This window comes from Molothrus ater, chromosome 2, assembly GCF_012460135.2.
Source record: "Molothrus ater isolate BHLD 08-10-18 breed brown headed cowbird chromosome 2, BPBGC_Mater_1.1, whole genome shotgun sequence".
Lineage (NCBI taxonomy): Eukaryota > Metazoa > Chordata > Aves > Passeriformes > Icteridae > Molothrus > Molothrus ater.
In genome coordinates, this window is record NC_050479.2 from 20,219,040 (window position 1) to 20,245,148 (window position 26,109).

The window sequence follows — 26,109 nt, forward strand, 5'->3', positions numbered from 1 at the left end:
TCTTTTATTTTCATACAGAACATGAGATAAGCATTGGAAACAGTTATTATTTATATTATATTAGGAATTCATTATTCAATTACTTTATTTAAAACAAAGCTCAGACTGAGTGAAATAAAATTGGATAATGTTCTGCCATTCTTACTCTTAATATTCAATTAATTATCTTTTATTTCATTTTTCAACCTAAAAGAAAAACCCAACATCTTAAAAACAAACAAAAAAAATCTTCCCAAAACTTTTAAATGACATATAGTCTGATGCCTGGGCACAGGTCCACTTTTAATGCTACAATTCACTTCAACGGGGTTTTTTTTTAATTATTTCAGACCCAGCTACTGAATCTCCTGTCACTTAAACACAGTATTAGGTCACAAAGATTCAATTTCCATTCCACTGTAACTTCCAAATAGAGACAACTTGTGGGTTTTTTTAGCTGATTTATTTTTTCTTAATTAATGCATTGCAATCTGTGCTGCAAAGAAAAGAGTCCAAAGGTGAACCTTACCTATCTTACAGAACTGTTATTACAGACACGTATAGATATCAAGGTGATAGGATCCTGTATGGGAACTGGAAGCAGGGACAACTAGAAATTTGAGCATGAACTTTCTACTGCAGGTTTTTTTGTGAGCTGGTAGTTGCATTTTTTTTCCAGGTATTATCTATTTTTAATAACATTTCTGCAGAAAGCCAGAAATTTCTTGAGAGAAAAGGGGGATCCAGATTAACCTTTGTATTCTTCAGTAATGATTAGGGAGAACTCTTTGTTGGAAGTTCACAACTGTTTCTGTTAGTGAACATATATATAATGGGGCATTTTGTGAAGGACTGGGGAACTGCATGCTCCTGTTTCAGGTGGATTCTTAACTGACATTGAAGGAAACTTGTTCCAGTCGGTAATATGGCATGTCAAAGTTCAAGTATATGTTTTGTACACTAGGTGCTCAATCTATGACTATTTATAAGTACTGAAATCACAGGTGGAACATGGATCTCTCACACTACTATATTCATACATGATAAAAAAGTTTCACTGCAATTCAGGAAAGGAAGCATAGTTCCTTGTACATGTATGTAAGAGTCATCTTGGGGCCAATAGAAAATATAAAAGCTAAAGCCTACTTTTTGCTTATCCTATGAAGTTTCTGACCAGTGTATTCAGTTAATTCAGTTACCTTTCTACCACCATTCTTATGAAGCTCTGCAATCTTCATTTTTTGCTGGAGTATATTCAGCCAGCTGTGGCTTCTCTCATACTCATTTGCCTCCCTGTGCTCCCACACTTTCTTCTGTTCTTTAATCCACATGGGCTTCCTTCCACAGCAATGACAACTGTTTCCTTGCCCCCATCTGTCTACTACTCTTTAAAACTTCCCCTCAAAGAATGTGCATCTAAGAAACTAATTTTTAAAATTTTTGACACTATGACCTTTACTGACATTTGGGAGGCTTGACATGACTCTCTGAGAGTCACATCTCAGCATCTCATAACTCACTCTGTACTTCCCATCAGCATGCTTGGTTTTAGCTTATTGCAGTTGAGATCAGTCAGGAGTAAGGTCTGAAGGCAAAAGAGCTGGGGAGAAACAAACACAGCTTGGAACAAAAATAAAAATTACTGCAATCTGCAGAAAAACAGGCAGTCACATGGGCAGAACAATCTGCATTCATGGAATCACAAGAGGGCTTGAGTTTGAAGGGACCTAACCCTCTGACGCCACCATGGGCAGGGATGCCTCCCAATCAGATCAGGTTGCTCAGTACCCCATCCAACCTGGCCTTGAACACTTGAAAGGATGGGGCATCCAGAGAATGGGACATTTCCAGATGTTTTTTCGTTTTGTCAAGACATTTCTGATCTGACACTGGCAAGTGTCTGTGTATGCATCTGTATATATATATATAGACATACACAGATGAATGAATATTTTTATATGTTTGTGTATGAATATATATGTGTCTATCTAAAACAATATTTTCAGACAGACTGACATTTTTGTATGTTTAGCCTTTCATTTTCTCGTACAGGGGCTCACATGCTCAAGTTCTTGCTTGTCTATACACTGATCATTCCCCATACAGGCTCCTACTCTTGTCTCTTCATGAATTTGGTTCTCGGCTCATTTTGTTCCTCATTGTCCAAGGTGCTACTGTCAAAATTGCCTGTCCCAGGTATTGACTCAGCCATGTTACTTTGCCATCACTTTAGATATTTCTGTTTTGATGTTCCCTGAGTTTCAGCTTCCCAGGATTCCTCTAAACAGCCTATACAGTGATACTTTGCTGCTGCAAAGTATCGTGATGTTCCCTTGATCTTGTCATTGTCTCAGTGCTGTCATTTTCCATATGAATATCCATTTTTCATATTTCATCCTCTTACCTAGAAAAATGCTCAGTGTTTCAGGGCAAGGTTACTTCAGGCTCAAAGACAGCACTTCCAAAGCAGTGAAGTATAAATTTTTGCCTTTTCAGCATGTCATATGTCAAGGAATTTAAAAATAATTATAATAAAAGATGGCATCCATTTTTGATCTTTTAATGCTAGTCTCTTTGCTTGAAATGTTTAGCTACTTTTGGGGTGAGACTACATTTTTGTCTTGTATTCATACAGTATCTGCAGAGCACACTTCTCATATGGGACACCACTCTGTAGAGGGAGACAGAGGAAAGAATGCAGTATGTCACTTCATTTTCTGATAAATCAATTGCTTTAGCACAGGTATTTCAAAACTAATGACTAATTTCAGCTTTGGATCCACCATATAACAATATAGTAAGTATTAAATGCTTCAGCAAAAAATTCTAAATGCTGTTTTCATGATTTTTTGGCTTATAAACATTTGGGACAGTTCTCTAATCATGAAATATGGTTTTAAAAGCTTGCTCTATAATATTTATATATAAAGTTGATAAATTAGTTTAATTTTAACCAACTATCACTCATCAGTAATCAATTAATCATCTATGAGCAATGGATAATTATCACTATTTATGTTTTAACCTAAATTCTCTAACATTTAGAAAAGGCAGTATTTGAATAAGTGTCCCTGGAGGGAATATTTCAGTGCTTAGCTCTGCTTTTAATTACTATAACTTTCTTTTAATTTCACAGTTATTCACTAGCGACATTTTATTTACAGATAAATGTCTCATACACTGAAGAAGGAAAGAGGCATTAGCAGGCTCAAAATTTAGTGTTTGGTCCTTTCTTATGTGTTGATAATCAGCATATTAAATGATTAATTGACTATTTATTTGCTTTTTGCACTTATTTTTGGATTTTGGATGTTGTAGAGTGGTGTAGTTCAGATGGATTCCTGGTGCTGAGTAACAGTCCTTATAACTATGAAGGAATTCAAGAGTGAGCACATGCTTATCCAACTTGATGAATTCCAGGCTAAGTCCTCTGAGCCAAGAGATGACTCTTTCCCACCTGCAATGTAAAAATGGGGCACTATCATCACTAATGGCAAAGTCTTCCTACCAAGATTTGAAGAATTCGCTGAGTTCTTGGCATCATAGTTTGAAAGGAATTAGCTAAAGTACTGGTCTCTAGGATAGAACAGTTCTTGTGAACATTCTTTAAAAGTGCTTAGAGGAAATGGGCTGGTCCATAGATCTAAATTCATTTTTTGATAATTTAGACCTTTGTCATTAATTTAGATTCATTTCCCAAATTTGACAGGCACACAAACATTGCAAATATGTGTGTGAAACGGTGCCAATACATAAATGTGCTAAAAATGTAAAGCTGCATTCACTGTAATACTTTTCTGTAATCTGTCATAAACTGTGCTTTTACTTATCCTGTTGCAGTTAGTGGTACTGCAGTAGCATATTGCAATATTGCAATGTAGTATGCCTTGTAATAATGCATAGCCCACAGTATCATATTTATTTTGGTATACTATGCCATTATTTATAGTGGCACCCTGCAGTATTTTTGGGATACAACCAGTATTCACTGCAGCACTTTCCAGCTGGGCTCAATACCACACTTTTTGCCTCGAGAGCAGCTGATGCTCAGGAATTCTGACAAGAATTTATTCCTTGCTTTTACTTCTCCTGTGGCTAGAAGTTAGCTCCTTTCCTGGTGTTCATAACCCCGCCCCAGTCCAGGCTGGAGACTCTGGAAAGGTGGCAAGTGCATTACAAAGTAAGCTCTATGTGCAGCAGGGCCAACAAGGCTACAAACAGAGCAGCTTTTTCCTCAATTACTGCTCTGAATAAATCCAGTTTCTTCTCATGCTCCATGGGTTCAGGTTTTCTTCCTTGCTATGCTTTCTTGAAAAACATGTGGATGTCCTCACATGTTTTTCAATCCCTCTTCCTTTGCATGGGCTACCAGCTGGGCAAGCAGCTGGGCAGCACAGGGGAGGTGTCCAGGGTACATGGATGCTTCAGCAGGCCCTGAGTCAGCTCAATTCACACCATGGTTTTCCTCCTCAACAGGATCAGTAACAGGGCTCTCACTTGCCCATTCAGCAAGAAATTTGAATGAAATTTGTAGGACTTAAGCATATATGAGACTTCTGTCTCTGTTTATTTAGACATTCAGTTTGCAACTATTGCAGATGTGGAAGATAGCTGCATGGAGGTATTATAAGCAGTCAGGTCAAAGTTAGAAAGAAGGTTGAATTTAAATGAAAACCTGTAGGAAGCAAGTGTTTTCTTCATTATCCACTATATTATCTCCCTCAAGAATGCTAAAAAACCTACTTTTTCACTCCCTCCTCTTTCCTCTTTCACGAGTACAACTCTACAAAGTTGGAACATTTTTACCCAGGGAGCAGCTGTTTAAAGTATTTCTGTAGTTTCTGAATTTTTCTGAATGACCCAGTACTTCAAGAGACAGGTGTTCTGAGGATACTCATCATACTACAGCTGTAGTTTGCTTATCCAGAAAAATAATATCATGCAAATAAAATAATTTTAAGTACCTGAAATTTAACTTAACCTTTACTTTTTCCAATGGGCTTTTAGTTTATGGGGTTTTATTGTTTGGGTTTTGGTTGTTTAATCCATGCCTTGGAAATGTGTCCTTCGAAACCAAGGCATCTGGAAAAACTAAACATTAACATTTCTGAGTAAAAGTTGCTTAGTTTTCAGAGGGGCTGCAAGACTTTCAACAGTCATAAGCCTAAAGAAAATAGTGTAGGCTCTAGAAACTTCTGAGGAAATTGTCATTTAGAGAAGTTTTGTGAATAATTTCAGGTAATTTGAGACCTCATTAATAGGAAAGGTGGTTCTGTTTCACTACTTGCTTCATGATAGCTTGTTATCCACCTCCTCACTGGTGCTGGCTGCTGCAGTCACGCACCTTGGAGAAGGATTTGCTTTCAGTAAGATTAATATTTTGATGTACTTGGCTATATGCCCCACATGCTGTAGTGCTGATGAAAGGGTGAGAGCAAGAATGACCCTTTTAACAATGGCATATTCTGAAGTTATTTTAATAACTTTTGAAATTAAGTCACTAGCTGCCAAAAAAGAAGAGGGAAAAAAAGTATGGCAGATAAAACTAAGTTTTTCTCTGTCTGGAGAAATGAGCTTAAACAGAGTCCTTCCTCTACTCTGAAAAACAATGTAGATTTTTTTATTGAGGGAGTCTTTTCTGGAATTTCAGAACCAGTCTCTGAGTCACATACCACACACTGACTTAGCTATCTAATTCCTCTCTTTAGAATTGCATCTACCTTAAATAAAAGATGCAAGGATGCCATAAACTCTATCTGTATCAATTCATTTCTTTCTCACCAAGGAACTAACCCCACCCTGGAGTCCAGAACTTGCTGAGAATTCAGGAGCTGTGGCAGTATCACTCTGTAGTGCCATGGCAGGCCAGGTAAGGAAACCTGCATTTATAATTCAGTTTCCTGAACACAAGTATATACCCATCCCATAATGAATACATCCCAGTTGTCATGTCAGATAAGTGGTTTCAGTAAATGAGAGTATATTTTGTAATTTGAAGTAAAGCTAACCTTTTGACCACATATGTAACTTTAAAATAGAAGGGAAGAAAGAGATTCATAGCAGAAGTCATCATGCCAGTTCAAAATAAGTAAATAGAACATCCCTAAATTATCAGATGTAATGAGTTAGTAACATTAATTTGCATCTGCAGTTGACTGGCTCTTTTGCACGTTGAATAAGGTTTGACCAAAGAGATATGATCACACACCTCAGCATAAGATTTCCTGAACACTGGCAACAGTTGTACAGTTGCTCTCTTCCCTCCCTTTTTTTTTATCATCACATGTAATATAAGGTGCTGGGTTTCCATTTTTTGTTAGTAAATTTCTCTCCTTTTAATATCACAACATCAGTGAAAGTAGTGATCTATGTGAGTGTATTTTAAAGTGCTAAAGGGATTTAGTAAGTCAGGATTACCTTGTAGTGAATCCACAAGATGCTGCCCTTGGCCTGGAGACTGCCTGGCAACTTCTGACCCTTCAGCACCTTGCTCTTCTTGCTCTGTCACAGCTCATCAGCTCCTCAGTTTTTCTGCTACAAGTGTCTGTGGAGATGTTGCAAACTAGATCTGTTATACATGTTTAAAGGAAAATTCTCATTCTCTACTTTTTTCCGGAGATTTAAGCCACATTGGCTTACAGTGTAGCTGCACAGAGTGGTGCCAGTAGGATTAGAATAGTGGGGGTGGCAAACCTATATTTCTTAAACTGGCCTTGTAATTGCAGCCAGAAAGTGACAGTATCATATTAGAGACTACAGGACTCCTCATATTCAGTGTTGTTTGTATTATTTGTATATATGTCCCCATTCAATGGGGAGAATTAACAGGTAAAGGTGGCCAGGACATTTGTAATGCCTGCTCCCACCCCATGAGAACCACCAAGTCCCAGTACAAGAAGGGTGGCTGTGGAAGGCTTCTGGGTACTGCCCTGAGGCCAGTTTTGTATTTTCTCATGAAAGACAATTAAGCCAATATTTCTTGTTCTTTTATAGATGAAAAAACTGAAATACTCAGTGATGTGAAGTGGCAAAGGCCATAGAATAAACATCACTCCTGGGAATAAAAGTCAAGAAATAACTTACATGAAAAACTGTAGGGGCTTTTTCCTACCAATCTGTGCTTAAAATAATGCAGCTCTCATAATGATTTCTTCTTCTTCTTTTCATTTCTGGATGTTGCCAGTCAGGAATGTTTCTTCCATAAGAATAGTAAGAAAGTAACATAGTAAACCTGTTGCTTTTAAAAGCATGCTCACTGTGCCATGTGCACTGTGCCATTTTCAGAATCTTTTAATAAAGGGGTAAATCTTGCTATGGTAAGTATTTTTTTCACAATAGAATTGGGGTTTGCTGGGATTTCTCTGTGTGGGTTAAGCCAGGCATATGAATTTTGTTTTCAAAAACAGTTTTTCTTCTAGACAATGCCCTATTCCTTGAACAACCAGCAATATCTAGCAGGGTAGGAGAAATGGCTAGCACTGAATAAAAGTATTGAAGGAGAACATTTCACCTTTATACATATGACAAGTGTTAAATACTAAAATATCTCTAAAGCCAGCTGGCAGAGTCAGGCTGGTACAGTGCTACATTTTGGGTTTAGTGTGAGAATGATGTTGATAACATGCTGATGACTTGTTGTTGCTAAGTAGTGCTTAGTCTAAAACAAGAACTTTCTTTACTCTTTCTCCAGTCTTTTTTAAAACTTATTTTCTATTGGATGTGCTAATCAGGAGACCCATACTGTATATCTTCAAAAGAGTTAAGGATTTCACTCCAGCTAAGTGGGTTTGTGTAGCCTTGTGAAAAGAAGGCTTAAGGCAGACCTTATCATCATGTTTCAGTATTTAAAAGGTGACTACAAAGAGGATAGAGACTTCTTTTTACAAGCAGTCCAATGGAAAAATGAAGGGCAATGGGTACATGTTACTACTGGGGAGATTCTGATTAGACATGAAAGGAAAATTTTTCACAATCAGTGATTGGAATAATCTCCTCAGGGAAGTGGTGTTGGACTCCCCAGTGCTGGACAGTTTTAGGATTCTGCAGGTCAGGGTGCTGGACCATCTTGCCTGGACTGTGCTTTTGCCAGGAAAGTTTGGACCACATGATCCTTGAGCTCCTGTCCAACCTGGCTGCTGGTACTCAGACAACAGCTGGGGTTAAAGCATAAAAGTGAGAAAACACATTTTTACATGATTGTATATGGGAAATGAAACCACTTTACCTTCTTCTTTGTTTGGTAATGTCAGAAAAGAAAAGGAAAAAAACTTACTAAAGAGATCAAAGTCTTGATCCTTACACTGAGGTATCCTAAGCAAATGAAAGCCCAAATAATAACATTAACATTGCAGTCTTTTGTTAATTAAAAGCTAGATTGGGAGAACAAGTGCTTTATTTCAGTTTCCTTTACAAACAATGAAGGGGTGCAATCCTACCTAAATCAAATCAATGGCAAAACTCATGAAGATATCACAAGTTGATAATTCAGAAGAGTAAAGGATCCTTTGATGTTTGCCTTTTTAAGTGTCTACAAAAGAGCAGCAATTCCAAAGACAACCATTGGACCATTTCTGGTTTTTACTTCTCACATTTTGCATGTAAGAAATATTCCCAAGGCCGCAAAAAAGATTTGTGAGAAACAATAAAACCAGACTCTCTGGTGAGAGACCAGTTGTCTCTGTTGGTCTCATTTATGTGATTCTGTTGTAATATATGATTACACATGTGCTGGCAGATGGAAATGTTTTACTAAATGGGAAAATATAGCTGATATCATAGGGATCATTTGAGATTTATTAGAAAGTTATCTGGTGCAGACATTTTCCGTGTAAAATAAACCCATACAAAGTCCTGCTAAATTATTCACCTAGAGGCTTTTTCCTCTGTCAGAGTCTAATTTCTAACTCCCATTTTCCTTCCTTAGACTTGGTCTTCCTCTTTCCTGACACCCAGTCTTAGACTCCTTGCCTGCTCAGATCCTTTTCCAGTTTTCCAGTACATGGTCAGCATCCATGTCCCCAGATTAGTATTTTCCGGCTTCTACATCTGTATTTATTCTGAACCTTTTCCTTTGGTTCCCAGACTGCTCGGACCTCCATGGATGCTCAACTATATTCGGTAAGCCCCTGCCATCCCACAGACCACTGTTCTGCTCAGGACTCTGCCCTCTTTGGTCTCTTGCCCTAGTGGTTCTACCCTGCAAGGCTTTATTTTCCCAGCTGTTTACCCAGCTCAGTAATTCCCATTTGTATATTCCCATCTCACTATGCTGACTTTTCCTTGGTCCTTCTTCCGCTGTTTCTTCTTTCCACCATCTCTGCCCCTTTTTCGTTCCTGGGGTTATCATTTGCAGTATCTATGTTGTTATTTTACTTTCTCATTTGAGGCTCACATCTGGTTGTACTTCCAGAGAGGCTTCCAGCTCACCCATCTCCCAGTCTCAGGACCCTTTTCCATTGTGACTCTTTGCTCACTCTGCTTTTCCAGTTATCCATCCCCATTTGTTCCCAGCACCTCCTCCAGCCTCACCAGGAGCATTTTTTATCCATTGCTTGTCTACCTAATTCCATCTATTTGTCATACTCCTTTCTCTGTTTCTAACTTACAGTGTTCGTTCCATTTTAATTTTCAGTTGAACTCCTCTGCATTAACAAGTGTGTTCTCCAGGGAGGGGAACTGGGGGCAAGGAGAGACAAATTCTGCTTTTAGATCTGGAATGTAACCCTGCCTTAGGTCGTCAGGTGGGAGAAGTCATTACAAGGATATTGTAGGCGAGTTTGAGTAGCCCTGACCTGTACTATGATAGTACACATCCCATCTGGTCAGCTGGGAGTCTGCAGCTCAGCTGGTGTTGGCAGTCCTCAGAATTTTTAGTTGCAAAATTGTGATGTACAGTTTTTTTCAGATCTTATTTGAATTTGGAAGGGCTGGCTGTTAAAGGCAAAAAGGCATACACCTGGCACAAAAACTTCTCCTGCCAAAGTCCAGATTTCTAAGCACTGAAGCAGCAGAGCACAACTTTTTATCACTGATGGCAACATATTTTCTGTAACATTTTTGTAAAATTAGCTGGTGGTTTTATCTGACATTTCTATAAAAATGAAAATTAAATAAAATCAGGCCAAGGAAATATTGCAACTGGAAACTTTAGTCTGATATAACTGAAGTTTGACATTGCAGTATGTGAAATAAAGAGCTAATAATGGGAAACGTCAAATACACATAATGATAGATGAAACTACAATCCCTGCTGATATGAGTAATATCTTTAAAAAGTCTGAAATATGTTCTAAATAGTTGAGGATAAGTTATGAACTGAGCTATATCTCTCAAAATTATCTGATTCTTAACATTCAACTAATGCCTGGGTTTAGCCCTTTGTATATAGCAAAACTACTTTTTAATACAAAACTTGCTGCAGGGAGACATTATAAATTCTGTGCATTCTAGGGCCAGGTATGACCACAGTAATTGCAGAATCTGACCTCATGCAAGAGAGACTACAACATTTTGCATACTAATTCTTTTATTTCACCTATAACTCACAGAGGAACAGGCCGATGGCTGTTAGTGTATCTGAATCCTGCTATCCATATGCATGGGTTCCAGATGGCCGTTTCCTGGGCTGGATTCAAGGGAAGAGGTCAAACCTAATGGCCTTAACGACAAGACTGTATCTTAATGGGAACACACCACTAGCAAAACATTCCAATTAACAGGGGATGTACTGAGCTGAAATAAATGGTTTCAAGTGATGATCAGCCTGGTGTGAAATTATAAACTCCATTGTTATTATCAAAATGACTAATTACAGCTCTGATGCATAATAGCACACCATTTTTTTAAAACTGGGGGACTAAACTGAAAATGCATTTAGCCTTTTGCTAAACCTCTAGGGAAAAATGAAGAGCATGTAATTTTTAGCTTGTATTTTTATTTAATTGGGACATTATTTCAGTACAAAGCATGATGTAGTATTTCTTTCCCCTTTCTCCAGTCTTTTTTAAAATAGTGTTTCCACCGGATGTCCTAATTAGGAGACCCATACTGTATATCCTCAAAAGATTTAAGGATTTCACTTCAGCTAAGTACCATTTTTGACTGTGAAAAAAAAAAAAAAAAAGCACAATTAAATGGGGGAGAGAAAACCAGGGCAGCCAGGCTATTCAAGGAAAACTGAGAAGTAGGCATAAGTTTTACATAAGCATTGTAATATATGTAGGTGGTTCTGTCTTTGCAGTTTTCTAACACTGTATAGGACTAAATTATGTTAATTTCTTTTGTATTTCTACATAAAGCAATCCATACACATTTTAAGGCCTTATTTCCTTTTGCCCTACAGCTTTCATATCAAGCAAGTAAATGTTAAAAGCAGTTAAAAGCAAGTCTGAATCTGTCCTCTCCATTAATGGGTTTTTAATTTAAAGGTCTTTGAAATTTTCATCCCCATTAGCTCAGCCCAGGAGCACTGAACCACAACTGTCTGATGCATGTGCTGGCAGACTGAGTCCTGAAAAAAGTGTGGCAGTTCTTCCACCCCTGGTTAGACTTCTCAATCAATGCTGAATTACAGAAAATAAATCCGATTTTTCTATTTAGTAGAGTACACGAAATAGGTAAGGCTGAAGAGGCCTTGCAATTCCTGTTCTGTTTTGTTTATCTTTCACAAGTGCACTGAAAACTGAAAATTTCCCTTAATAAATTACAGTCTTGTTCTTTGTCAAAGATTCCAGGCAAAGCAGAAAAGGTGTGATGTTTCTGTAACTGTATACTACCCAGAAATAATTTTATTCACTGGAACTTGATATCATGCAGGAAATAAAAAGTCAAAGAATAGATTAAATGAGGGTAATAGAAAAGCTAGGTATCCATATTGTTCACTCATGGTTTAGAACATACTTTGAATAGTGCAGTCAAATGTACAAAACATTGTCACTTGTGCTATACATCATATACGATAAACTTAGCTTCTAAAAATATATTTCATTAAGTTCTTTATATAAAAAAAATATTTATGGCTCAACTAATTTATCTATAGATTTTCAGAATTTCGGTAATATTTATGATTTATAAAAATAAGTGTCTTAATTACAGAATTAGAGAATAATTTAGTTTGAAAGAGACCTCTGGAAGTTATCTAGTCAGCACCCCCTTTCACAATGAGGGCAGGTTGCCTAGTGACTATTTTAACTGTCTTCAAGGATAGAAACTCACAGCTCCTTTGTGCAACCTCTTCGTCATTTAAACACCTTCAAGGCATCAGCAGCTACCTTTGCTGTGAGAGCACGTGGTCAGCTCCTTGTCCACAGGATCCATGGGGCCTTTTCTGCAGCTGCCAGGGTTAACAGCTGTTTTTCCAAACACAGAGTTTGCTTAAAGAAATTCACCAAGTTGTGAAATCCACTGCTTTTATTGTGATTCCCTTTTCTTTCATTTCCCTTTTCTTTCTTTCACTCACATTTGATTTTCATGCTAGTTGTTTGACCCTGAGACTCAAAAGCATTTTAGATGTACAAAATTCATTTGTACCTAAGACATTTCTGAGGTTACCTTTAGGGACTCTGCAAGATGAAACAAAGCAGACTTCTATTTACTTTGAAAAGCACCCAGCAGCTAGTGTCATACAGTGGAGACATACCACAGCACATATTTAATAATGAGAATGGACAACCTTAAAGGTCTGGACAAACCCATCAAGAACTATTGAAATCTTCTTTTTTTTAGACAGTTTCAAAATTACATTCAGTTTCAAAATTACATTCAGAAGCAAGGCAGGGTTTTTTGTTTTTTGTTTGGTTTTTTGGGGGTTTTTCTTGCATTTTGGTTTTTTGTTTGGTTTTTTTTTTTTTTTTTTGTAACGTTTCTAAGGGGCTAGTTTTAAAAGTCTGAATTCAGAATGTTCATCCAGTAAGTTTTCACTTTGATCACAGGTCAATAGACTGTGGCAAGGGCAAACTACCTGTTATGTCAAACCTAGGAATCTTTGCTTTTCCTGTCTTCAGTAACCACGTATAGATTGTTTGAAAATAGCTGACACCACTCTAACATACAAGTAATAATCATTATCTTGAGCACCCAGACTACTTCCCTGAACAAAAACTTTACCAGCATTTAGTGTCCATAGTGGGAGGGGCCTGCTTGACTTTACTGGCTTCTGATGACTCTCATTCAAAGCCCATTGACTCAGTAGGAAAACTAGCATAGCCTTTAGTGCATATTTGATTAAAGGCATTTATCTTAGGGAAATTGACTAATCTATGAAATAAGGATCAGGATATTTTTCTCTTGTAAAAGTAATTGAAATTCGTATAGGGAAAGAACAAAGTAGGCATTATTATGCCTCTAACTCTATTAAGAAATTTTGTCTTATCTTTTTTTTTTTAATTAGTTAAATGAGTAATTTAAAGCATTTTAGCATTTCATGTACTTGGCACGTGATTTGGTTCTTTCTCTTGAAATAAGGTGGTTACTGTGGAAACAAAGACTATGGAAGATTTGCATCACTGTTAACTTCATGAACAGATACATTGTTATGAAATGAAAAAGAAAACAGAGATACTGAGTTATAAAGTAAAATAAGTTCCTTATTAATTACAAAAATCATGGGTAAAAGCTAGTTTTATATATTCAATAGGAACCGCTCTGGCAGAAACAACTGCAAAAAATGGAAGTCAGTGGAACTGTCATTTCAGTATTCCATAATATTATCTAGAATATGTAATTTCCAAAATGTATGTCCCATCTCCTGCATGAACAGTTGCAACAAAGTGAAAGGCTTACCAAAACCAACTTGTTTTTCCTATCAGAGTGTAACAGCAATTTAGAGAGTAGAGCCTCTCTTGACATAGTTACAAAGGCAATATAGGGCATGGCTCTCCTGGCCCCTCCTCAGCTATTTGCACAATTATTTCTTGGCCATCTCACAGACTTGCGTGTTTATGCACGGGGTGAACCAGTTCATGTGCAGAACTAAGGAGTCAAAAGCCCTCTGGGAAAGCCTGGCATTCTGAGGTTTGCAAGTCTTGCCAGGCTTTGTTTTCCAAGCATCTGGAGATACAGAAAAGTGTGGACCAGGCCAGTAGGAATTAGAGAGATGTCAGTTCTCCTCTCCTGTATGTAACTCACTTTGTTAATGGCACTGTAGTGTTCAAAATCAGGGAATAGTTGCATAATTGAAATAGTTTCGGACTGGGCAAATCAGCTCAAAATACAGCCATGAAGCTCAACAAGCTAGAATGAGAGGCCAAGCTAACCAGTAGGTTGATTTCACTGGAGGGTTTGCTAAAACAAATCCCTATGTATACACATGCCCATGCACACAGGGCCATACCTAAAAGAATGAATCAGTTACAGATACAGCTCCTTAACTAATAAGAGTGGTTAATAAATCATCAATTGTAGAGCACCACACTTTGGAAGGGACCTCCCAAGATGATCAAACTTTCATGTAAGAGGGAGCCTAGATGGCTATGCAGACTATCTGTCCAATTGCATATTGAAGACTTCCAGCAATGAGGACTCTCCCTTGTCCCTAGAGAGGCTGTCTTAGTAAATGATTGTTCCCACTGCAAAACATGTCTTTTTTACATTGAGTGCAACTTATACCTGTTGTTTCTTATCTTCCCTGTGTGGCTGCTTGTGAAGAAATGGTCTGTTTGTAGGTACCCTTGAAGTATAGGGATATTCTTATGAGGCCCCTTGAGCCTTCAGTTATCCAGGGAGAAGAGATCTTACTTCAGTCAATGAAAAAATGAGGAACTTAAAAAGTTGTTGTACATGAAATCAGGCTCAGCACTCCATCAGTATTGTGTGACCTCAAAATGCTATTGATGACCATGTGCTTTAGAAACACCAGAGAATAATCTGTTCACTCTCTACACCCCTTGCACATTGCATTACTCATTCTTTTCACTTTACAAAGCATAGATATATGCTCTATACAGATGTATGCTTTTTTGTGTATGTTTTATATGGCTAAAGAGAAGGTATTTCTCACAAATCTCTCAGAAAAAATCGATGTAGAAAATACAGAAATAAAGTACTGGGTAAATGAAGTTCATATCTTTTCTCCAAAGAAAACTTTGTCTGAGATCAAAATCAAACTGAATTAATTGAAGGCCTCAAGTTGAGACTTCCATGTGCTTTACAGTTTTAATATCTTCCCAAAGTGCCATGAAAAGCATACTTACATAATCAGCATTGACTCATGTTTTCAGCAAAAAAAGTTTGGGAGCCTTGATAGTAGGCAAAACTTCAAAGGCTGTCATAAATCAAATGAATCATTTGTCTGGAAGTAGTCGTTATAAATTGGTCACGTTATGTAAATGTATCAAATGAAATGTTAATATCTCCCTCTTTCTGTAGGAATAATTGGATTTGCACTTCTCTCTAAATTGCTAGTCTTTTCAGCAAAATGTTAAGTCATTTATTTTTCATTACTGGAATGCCTGTCATATTATGGTTACAGTGTTTACTAAAAAATAAGCAAAGCTATATGGGAGGGTTCAGGCAAGCTGTTTGTATGTTTTACTACTGTTATCCCACCTGATGTAAAGATGATCAGCAGGCCATGTAAGACTAGCTCAGTTTTGCATCCTTAGTTTAGGTATGCTAGAGTGGATAAGATGAAACATTCTAAGATTCTTTGTAAATCATTCAAAGGTCATAAAATCATAGCATATGCTGAGTTGGAAGGGACCCAAAATGGTCATTGAGTTCAACTCTGGCCCTGCACAGGATGCCCCAACAATCCCACTATGTATGTGCCAGAGAGCATGGTTCAAACGGTTGTTGATCTCTGTCAAACTTGGTGCTGTGATCACTTCCTTGGGGAGCCTGTTCCATGGCCCAACCACCCTCTGAGTGAAAAACCTTTTACTGATATCCAAACTAAACCTCTCCCGACCCAGCTTCATGCTGCTTCCTTGGGTGCTGTCACTGGTTATGAGAGTGAAGAGATTGTAAATCGTTGAGATTGGTACCTGCCCCTCTGCTTCCCCTTGTGAGGATGTCCATGACCACAGTGAGCTTTCCCCTCAGCCTCCTCTTCTCCAGGCTGAACAGACCAAGTGTCCTCAGCTGCTCCTCATACAGGTCCCCCTCAAGGTTCTTCACCATCCTCATGGTCCTCCTTTGGACAGTCTCCAATAGCTTGATGTCTTTTTGATATTGTGGCACCCAAAACTGCCCCCAGCACTGGAGGTGAGGCTGCCCCAGAGCAGGACAATCCCCTCCCTTGCCCAGCTGGCCATGCTGTGCCTGATGCCCCCAGGACAGGGTTGGCTCTCCTGGCTGCCAGGGCACTGCTGACTCATGGTCAATTTACCATTGACCAGGACCCCCAGGTCCCTTTTCGTGGCGTTGCTCTCCAGCTTCTCATTCCCCAGTCTGTACACACAGCCTGGGTTACTCTGTCCTAGGTGCAGAATCTGGCATTTGCTACATTGATCACACCTCTAGAGGACCATCGTTTTTGCATTTGGCATTTTGGAGGAAGAAGAGGTACCAGGAAGGTGGCCCCTTAAAATTATGATAATTCAGCTGAATTTTTTAATACGTTAAAGAAAGGTGGGGCTATACCTGTCATTTGCTGTTCTTATAGAAAATGGACTGTGGATTCAGGTGTTTTATTCTCTATTATTCATAAGTATTTTGTTCTTAATTGAGCATTTATTGAAATCTAGTATATATATGCACTTATAAATTGCTTTTGTTTTCTGAGGATTAAATGCCCTCTTTTCTGATGACAGATTTACTAAATTTACTAGTGCAAATTTCTGTGCTTAATATTAAGGCCGTAAATAGAGAATCTCATCCTTCTTTCATTAGTAAAATGTTCAAAGTCTTTTCCTGTTAGAAGCAGAGCTGTTATTGATTGTTCTAGTTCTCTTAGAGAGCACACAGGCCTTTCCTTTGTGTTTTGCCTTTCAGGTGAAAATCTGAAATGTCAAGAAAGTAAAGTTCTAACTCAGAAGAGTACAAAATACTGTTTTAGAAATTGAAACAGATCTGTGTTTGTGAGTTTGAAATCCTACAGGTGCACATATCTAGGCTTCTACTTGCACTCTTTTCCCTAAAAACATCCTTTGATTTTATATGATATGATCTATCACCTTGCAAACAACAGCATAAGATTTATTTTTAATGTATTTTTTAAATGTCTTGTGGAACCAGAGTTCTGTGGTGATGTCACAAACATTCTAACACAATCACTAATTCTTAACTCACAGAAAATTTATTTCTGTTTTACTTTTCAAACTGTGTGTAATCAGAAATAAAAAATAGACAAAAAAAGTTCGGTATATAGTCATGGGATCTCAATTATTGATGGAGTAGAACTGGCTTGAGTTACATTTTATGGTCAGGCATGCTGCAAGTGATTATAGGAGCACAGTAAAAAAATACAAGAGTACTTACAAACATACTTCTTGAGCCAAAACTCACTACTTTGAAGTATCCTCATGCAATTGCTCATACTGGCATGAACAACTCATTAGTTGATACAAATTGATAAATTCACATTAGTAAAGTGAAACACGTCTGTGATTGTCTGCAGAGCTAAGTGAACAGGCAAGTCAGCTGTGGCTTCCACATGGAATGTTTGCTTATGGCTGGTTCAGTTTTTTAATCATTCCATATACATTATTGAGGACTGCTGAAAAATAATGTGTCCCTGCATTACTGGCCTCTCAAATTATAGTTGGTTTATCACTGAATTGATTATTTAATTTCTTTGTGGAAGTGCACTCCATAAGGGAGTGAAAAATAGTATCGTAGCATGGGAAGGAGTTATTTCTTCAACTGTTCTGCTGTCTGTAGCATGCATCCCTCAGCCCCTGAGGACTTTCTTGAGCATCCACATTACTTTCAGACCTTCCTCCCAGAAACTCTTGGCACCATATTCTGCCAGCAAATCAAGAGCCAGAAACTGAGTTCAACTCAGGTTCAAAAAGTCTAGCAGAAGGTGAGGGGCGTGTTGTAGCAGCAGCTGGACAGGTCGCAGCATGACCAGAAAAAATGGGGCAAAATCATGAGCATGTTTTGGAAGTAGGAGTAGTGAGGGAGATCAGGATGTCTGGGAATGGAGCTGGATACATTGATGAGGTAAGAGAAGGAAAAGCCTTTAGCATTGTACACTAAATGAGAGAGGATGATACTTCTGCCTGCTGAGTGTCTTCTTGGTTTGTTTTTCTTTCATTTATCAGTTGCAAAATGCAAGGGAAAAAGAAACTACTGGATTTGTTGTGGTTATTTTTCTAGTCCATCAGTACTTAAAATATACTCAGAACTTTAGGTTTTCAGCTAAAACTCTTGAGGGGTTTGTTGGTGTTTGGTTTAGTTTTTGTCTTTTTTAGGTTTGGGGTGGGTTGGGTTTTTTTGGTGGTGGTAGTGGTGGTTAGTGAATTTGAAATCTTAAGTTGATCTCTGAGGAAGTATTGGCAATAAAGACTAGGCAGGTCAGAACAGAAATGTCACCTGACTAGGACAGAAATATGAAACAAAATCTGTTTCCAAGTCATGATCTACACCTTTCAATTTATACTCCCTATTCAGCTCACTACCATCATATTCTTTTAGTAAGTCCCTAAGTATGTAATTCTACTAAGAGTATTTAATGTTGCCATCTGATTTTATACATAACAAATTATAAAGTCAAAGATTTAAATATAATAACATCTCTGTACCTGAAATCTGATTCAGAGATTGATGCCTTGGACTGGCTGCCTAGAATAGAGGCTAGTCAGAGTTAGAGAATAAAGTAATGGCAAATTCTGAACAAACAATATTGTCCCTTGTAAATGTGGCATTTCCAATTTAGACAGTGTATTTTTTCCTAAATGTGTATGTACTGCAGACAACCCAATGCACATCATATTCCTTACAGGGAACTACATCTAAAATAATAGTAAAGGAGGCAGTTTTACAGTATTTATTGTGAAACCAATATTTTACACATTATAAATGCTCCAGGTGCATGGATAATATAAACTGGTACTATCAAGGAATCTGATCTGCTTGCTTTTATTCTTTCTAGGTATTTTCCATCATTTAAATAATAAAAAAACCTTTAAATATATTGTTCGATCCTTTTTATCCTTCTTAATATTTTGTCTCTTTGCAAGGATACAGCAAAGCCGCTGTTAAAAAAAAAAAGAAAAGAAATCCTGAAAAACTCGTGACCATTGTCCATATTGGGTGTAGCCTCTGAGAGGCTTTTGCACTGCCCAAGGTGTATCTATTGTAGGTGTTCAATAAATAACTCTGTTTGGCCTCTGTTCTAGGTAGCCAGTTGAAGGCATCAAGATAATTATTTTAGTAACCCTTAAATGTGAGACCTGGTGCTTGGTCAAAAGCTTTTTATAGAAAAATACTGATAAATTATATTATCAGGTTGGGAATTATTTTAGATGAATGTTTTCAAAGAAGTTGAACTTATATCTAAACTTGAAAACTGTGGGAAACTCAAGTTCCCCACACCAAACTTCCTCCAGGGCATTTACTCAATCTAGTAGATGGTTTTAGTTTGCTGAATAGGCAATAGAGCAGATGAGGAGAAGAAAACAGAGAGATTTATACTTCTGTCTAGAGCAAGCTCTAACCATGGGCAGCAAAGTATTGAGCATGTGACAGAACAAGCACCAAACTAAACAGATGCCAACTTTTTCATGGTATGCTGTCTGCAAGGTATGGTATATGGTATATTCACAGCAAGCAAAAGGCAAAGCTTTCAATGCCTTCAGTGAGTAAAAAGCAGAGTGCTCCAGAGGGTTGTAAGTAGCTCCTGGTGTACTTCTTGGCAAAATTTCAGAGGGTTCATAAACACAAGAAATAAACCCCTATAAAACACAATTGTAAGTGGTGCTTTGATTAGTATACTTCACCCTGTACCAGAATTGGGGTTTCTGCTTAGCTGGTTTGGTGACACTTGCCTCATGCACCATGACATTGAAGAGTGGGATCAGCATTTTCCCAAAGAGGCTCAGTTCTCTGGCTTCCCTTGGGTTCACCAATGGTGCCTGTATGGCTCCTACAGCTGCTGGGGACACAGCTGGGAGTATGTGGTGTTCACTGATGCACCTGTTTGCCCCCTGCAGTGGAGCTGCCCAGACAGCCCCTCACATTTTCTTGAATAGGAGCTGCTGGTGTTCTGTGTTAGCCCAGCTGCTACAAGCCCACAAGGCCAGTGTGAGTCCTGGGTGTGCCAGACCTTCTAGCTGTGCCAGGAGATGGGCCCACAGCTTCGTTCTCTGGATGGACAATTAATATCCTCAGGAGGGCAATCAATAAATATCCTTCAGTGTGCTGTTTGCTATACTGAGAAACAAATGCAGAAGGCTGCAGCTGCCTCAAGTGTCAGCTTCATTACAGGCCAGCAGAAGGAGCTGAATTAGGCTTGTGACAACTCCACCACTGTTACCTAGTGCAGACCAAATCACCACGTTGACCTGCTCCATTTCTTACCTATCCAGCTGTCCTTTCTAACCTGCCAGCTTTGCATAATACTGAATTGTTTCTACACATACCTGCTTAGATAAGATGGAATTTTTTAACCGCAAAATGCAGTCATATGTATTGACTGATTAAACCCAGATTTTTTTCCACAATAAAACCTCTTAAATAAATATAACTTTCAGAAATGTTTAGGCAGACATCTGTAGAAACCCAGACTTTAATAATACTGCATAAATTTTGGTTCTTTAGATAACATTTTTGTTTTGTTTTTGTATAGATGCCTGTCACTGGTTAGGTGGAAAACTTAGATTTTCAGGTTTTGGAATGAATACTTCTCAGATCTTTCTTGAGCAGGATTACATTATGCATCTTGTGGGCAGGAGCTTGTGTTGAACTCCTGGTCTTAAATACATTCCATGTCCTGGGAGGCTGGAAGTACATTTAGCTAGGGTGCTGCAGGACAGTTGTGCAATAGTTCAAGTTGTCCTTAACCCCCTTCATTGCACTGGATTAGTCCATGGGGAAAAGAATGAGTTTATAAGCCCTCTAGCTCGACACAATAAGTCTTTAATGACATGCATTAAATTCAGGTGTCTGGTATTTGTTTTGCTCTTTTAACACTTCAGCTTCCAGTTTGACTCCTGCACTGAGGCAGGAAAAAAAGGTCAAATATATTGTGGCCTCAAAAATATTTTTACACTTTTGCAAATCTTGTTAACTCACATATCAATCCAAACTGTGTTTTAGTTTTTAATGTGGTAAGAAGCTAAATCTATTCCTTCTTGATCCTTGATTCCTGATTATTATTCTGGTCCTTCTTTGATTAATGACTCATGACTCATTAAAAAAAGAACTGAAACACCCCCTCAGATCCCAACCAAGTTAACATTTGTATATCTTCTAATAGCTTAATTGAAAAAAAAAAATCTCAGTTTATCCTATAGTCAGTTTTGTCACTATCTAAACTGGAACAAAATCCCTTTAACAAGTTTGAAAGCCTTTAAGAGAAAATGCTATTTTCACTTCATTTTTATATGTCCTTCTGTTACAATAAAAAAATAACTATGAAAATAAGTATGCAGTGAAAGTTTCATTGACCTGTGTTCTGGGTAAACATTGTCTCTGCTATGGGCAAATAGTTTTTAAGTGTATGTATGGTTTCTTTTCCAAACTTATAGTACACATCAATGGAAAACTTTTGCTATAGGGTGCTATGTATATAGCTCTTGTCCTGTTCTTTTTCCTCCGAGGCCCCAGGTATGAAATTTCTCTTTCTCCAAAAGAGAAGAAGCAGTGGAGAAAGACTGAAAAGCAACTCACAAGACAGATTGGTGTAGTTAAATGAAAGGCCAGAACTGCACTTACAAATGACAGGAAACCCTGGTATATTTGAGGGCATGGCTTTGCAGAGACACAAGAGTGTAATTGGAGGTTCTCCCTAGAATATTGCTTTCTCAGTTAATAAAGATTTTATGTGGTCAAGAATTTGAAGGGCTTGGATTTCCTTCAATTTCCACAATGTCCCATGTTAAATAGACATTAATGAAAAATTGTGACATTCCTATGAAATATGGAAATATTCAATACTCAACTTAGTTAACATCATTGGAGTCATAATGGCTTCCCATGCAGATATTTTCATTGCACTTTTAATAAACATAGTCCTGGACAATTAATTAACAGTGCAGTATCTCATGAGTCTTTCCTTGTGATATACTATAATCACTTGAGGTAAAAATCCCAGTTCCCAGGAGTCCATCAACATCATAGCTGTTATTTCTTTACACATAGGAATGTGGAGTGCAGTTGTTAGGCTCTGCACATTTGAGACTTGAGGTCAATCATTCCTATTAAAGTGTTACTATTCCCTGGCTGGAGAAATACAGAGTTGATCACATGAGTGCTACAGAAGAGTAGTCATCTGTTTCAGAACAAGTACATAGAATAAAAATTAGCTTAAGTTTTTCCATGTGCACCTGGCATGTCCATTTAAATAAAGAACACCAAATAAAGCATTGAGCTCACATATACACCAAACCTGGCTAAAAACCACACTTGATATTCTGGCAGTTATTCTGGATTTGATTGGCAACTGTTTTAATAGGTTAGACACAAGTCCTGGAGGCAACAGGACTAGTTCATGGGGTATGTCACTATGACGAGGTGAAAATAGAGCTGGAGCACATGCAGGACAATGCCTTTGAATTTGGAGGAAAACATTTCAGTGAAGATGTGTTTGCTTGGACTGTGTTAGTGACAGGGAGTACATTTATGATCTCTAACCAGCCTGCAAGTATTAAAGATTGATCTGCCATGTCAACACCACCCTGCTTTCCCTGCTGGCTTAAGTTAGAATTGTGATCACACTTGTGCTTTGTGATGTTTTATTGCTCATCTACAGCAGTGTAACTGTGTGGCTTTAAGCTACACACTTTACTAACCCAGTCTGGAAATGTATAAACTGTTTCATACTGACTGTTTGTAAAGAGATGATGGGAGGGGGGCAGTGGTTCTCAAGAAACCTATGTAATTACTAAACTTAAGTTCCACTATGCAAAGTTGTTTTCTTTAAACCAGGAGATAGACTCAAAATGTGCTTTACTCTGGTCAGTTCTACACTAGGATCAAAGGAAATGCAAACTGCAGTCAATGCTTGCTGAGGCTTTGGTCATGGTGGAGTTGCTTTACTTCAAAGAAAATTGAAAATTTCATTGTACCTGATAGCTATCTGTTTTATTTTTTGGCTTTTAAAATAGACTTTTTTTATAGAAAATGTCTCTGAGAAGATGATTTTGGGAATGCTTTTATTTTGTCTGCCATGACGTAAGGCAGGAGCACACGACTCAGCATTTCTCTTCTTTAGAAGCTTACATTAATTTATTTTGACAGCATTTCCAACTCATAGTAGCTTAGGATTATCTGTTTGTGCTACCTTCTTATTTTAGACAAGCAATGCTTTGCGTGAGACTGTTAATTTGGCAAAGGGCATGGGTTCACATTTGGTTTTCATAGACTGATAGATTTAAAGACTAGAAGAGACCACTGTGATCATCTAGTCTGACCTCCCACTTTAATCAGGGCACAAGCCTCACGCAATCGTTGCTGCAACATGATCATGACTTCAGCAGCAACGTGTTCATGAGCTAGACAGCGGCTTAAAAAATGTGATCAATACTGAGTTGCCTTCCTCTAGGTTTTGGCATTAATTTTTCCAACTTAGACTCCTGTTCCTGGATCATATCATTTTATAGGCATGCAGAGTCAAAATGAAACATCATCCTTAACTGTCCTTTTCAATTACATGTCTGGGGCTTCATCTACTTGGATTTATCCCAAGATTATAGGAATATTTATGTTGTATAATTGTCAGACCGTGCTAAATGGACAGTAAGCATTCTTTTCACTTTATACTGTTGTAAAAACAGTTTCAAAGCATGAATGGAATGTCAAGATCTTGGGCTGGATCTACATTGGTAAGTTAGGAAGCATTCAGCCTTGCTTTTGCTTTTTGAGAACAATTTGCATCTACTGAGTTAACATACATGAAGCCTGTCCACAGAGGAAATGCAGAGCAACTCTCATGCTTCTTTAAAAAAAATCAACACCAGAGTTTCTAAGATCAGTTTTTAATAAACAGGTAACAATGAAAATTAGCAACTGACAAAAAAAGATAAGAAAATGAAGGTGTAAATGTGTAAGGAATTGTGATTTACCTAGACCATTACCAAAAATACAATTGTAATTTGGTGTGCCCAACAGAGCAGCAGTAGAAGATTAGGTGGGAAGAAGGAAGGTACTTGGAATCAGGTTACTCTGCTACTCACTTTCACATGTACTCATCATAATGTGAGAGCACACTTTCTTAGACTTCAAACCTGGCTAAAATTCACTCTCCCAGGAATTCTGGTCTACAACAACTAAATTAATTTTCCAAGTTGGCCGGACCTCTAAATCTGGCAGTGTTGTTTTATGCAACTGGGGAAGTTCCTGGTGTGGATGAGAAATGAGGTTGCAACACTTTGGAAAGTCTCTGAGCAAACATCTGTTTCTGAAATTTAAATGTTCAAGCCTTTTCTGTGTCACCCTTCATGGAGTAAAGAAAGAGGGCAGATCTCAAACTCTGCAATTTTACTATCACATGGTAGCTAAAGTGGCTCCATGGTCTGTCTGAGAAAATAATAGGGGAAAGTACTAGAGGACAATACTGCTGAAAGAAAATCTGGGTAAACATACTGATCAAGTTTTATGAGCTTTAAGACTTTCAAATCAGGCCACTTTTTAAGAGCTGCCATTCAGTACTGCCCTAGTGAAACTGGAAAGATTGACATTAATTTCAGACAGCAGCCACCAGTTTCTTGTTGTCTGGTAAAGCATTAATAAAAACTGATGTTCTTCAACAAAAATTTAACAAAATTCTAATTATTCTTGACTTTAAAAAAAAGAAAACAATCTCTTGCATACTAAATTGCATGGAAACAGAATCCAGGTTTCCCATATTTAAAATTACACAGTTCAAGGAGATAGAGCATGGGAATGGATTAACTTTATTTTCTCTTAGGCAACTCACTTGTTTCACAGTTTTCTTCCATTTTCATGGTCAGGAAATGCAGAAGATATCAAGAGACCTGTGTGAAGCCATAATAATATATGTGGGTTTATATTTGTAGTCACTGGATAGGAAACTTATTCTAAGATTTTGTTTTTCATCATATATATATATATATATATATATATATATATATATATATATATATATATATACACACATATATATGAAAATAGATTGAATATAGATTACTATATCCAGATTTTGGAAATATTTATAATATAATAATGTATATATAATCTATGGGTCAATACATTTCTGTTTCAGGGAAAAATACTGACTCTTCTTGTATTAATGGCCTTATCTGAAAAGAAATAACTTTCAGTAATTTGAAATCATGGCAGTGTTCCAAAACCTTTTTGAATACATTTTTTCTTCATAGTCTATATATGTACCAACTGCAAGTATTTTTTATGTTCAATAATACATTTTAAATTAGATAACCTCAATGAAGAATACACAATTTTCATTGAAATATTTTAGTGTAAAATATTAAAATATATAAAACATTAATGTGTAAGATTAAGAAGTTATAGAAATAAAATTTCAAGCGTATCTGCTAATTTGAATCAACTTAAGGAACTGTTTATTGAAGGCAAAAGTTATCTGATATTGTAACTATATATGATATTTTGACTTTGCCTATGAGCTACAAAGGGACATCTGACAGCACAGCCAACATGTCTTTGCAGCTAAGATTTTTCACATTGTGGCTTATGGAAATGTAAGATCCAGCACAAACAGTAAGGTAAAAATGCCTGTTCCTGTTACTCTTTGTTTTAATGGGCTATGAAATAAGTGTAGTGTAGAAGGTATTTTTACAGCCAGAGCTTGTCATACACAATATGCATGGCTCTGCTGGGAAGAAAATGCTAAAATTATGTACTTCGAGCACCCATCATGCTTCTTGGAAGGGTCATATACATAAAAGCCACCAAAATGTTGTGTTTTCCTTAGTGGAACAGAACTGACTGCCTCTCCAGTGCTTACAGCATCAACTCTGTTACAAGCTAAAGTGTTTGTCATTCAGCAATTCAATACTGCCATCTTCATTTGCTTGTAGCCACATGCAA

At 37.5% G+C, this 26,109-nt stretch overlaps 1 protein-coding gene across 5 annotated transcripts in view; it reads left to right on the forward strand.

Annotated features, from left to right (window-relative positions):
* The window catches only part of MID1 (midline 1), a 325,446-nt gene that overhangs the window by 255,654 nt on the left and 43,683 nt on the right, over positions 1-26,109 (forward strand). Inside the window, exon 3 of one of the 5 annotated variants that reach the window (XM_036388529.1) lies at positions 5,765-5,848. The exons of the other annotated variants lie outside the window; for them this stretch is intronic. Within the exon in view, the coding sequence (XP_036244422.1) occupies positions 5,765-5,848 (84 nt within the window). The remainder of the gene's footprint in view (positions 1-5,764; positions 5,849-26,109) is intronic. 5 annotated transcript variants of the gene reach the window in all.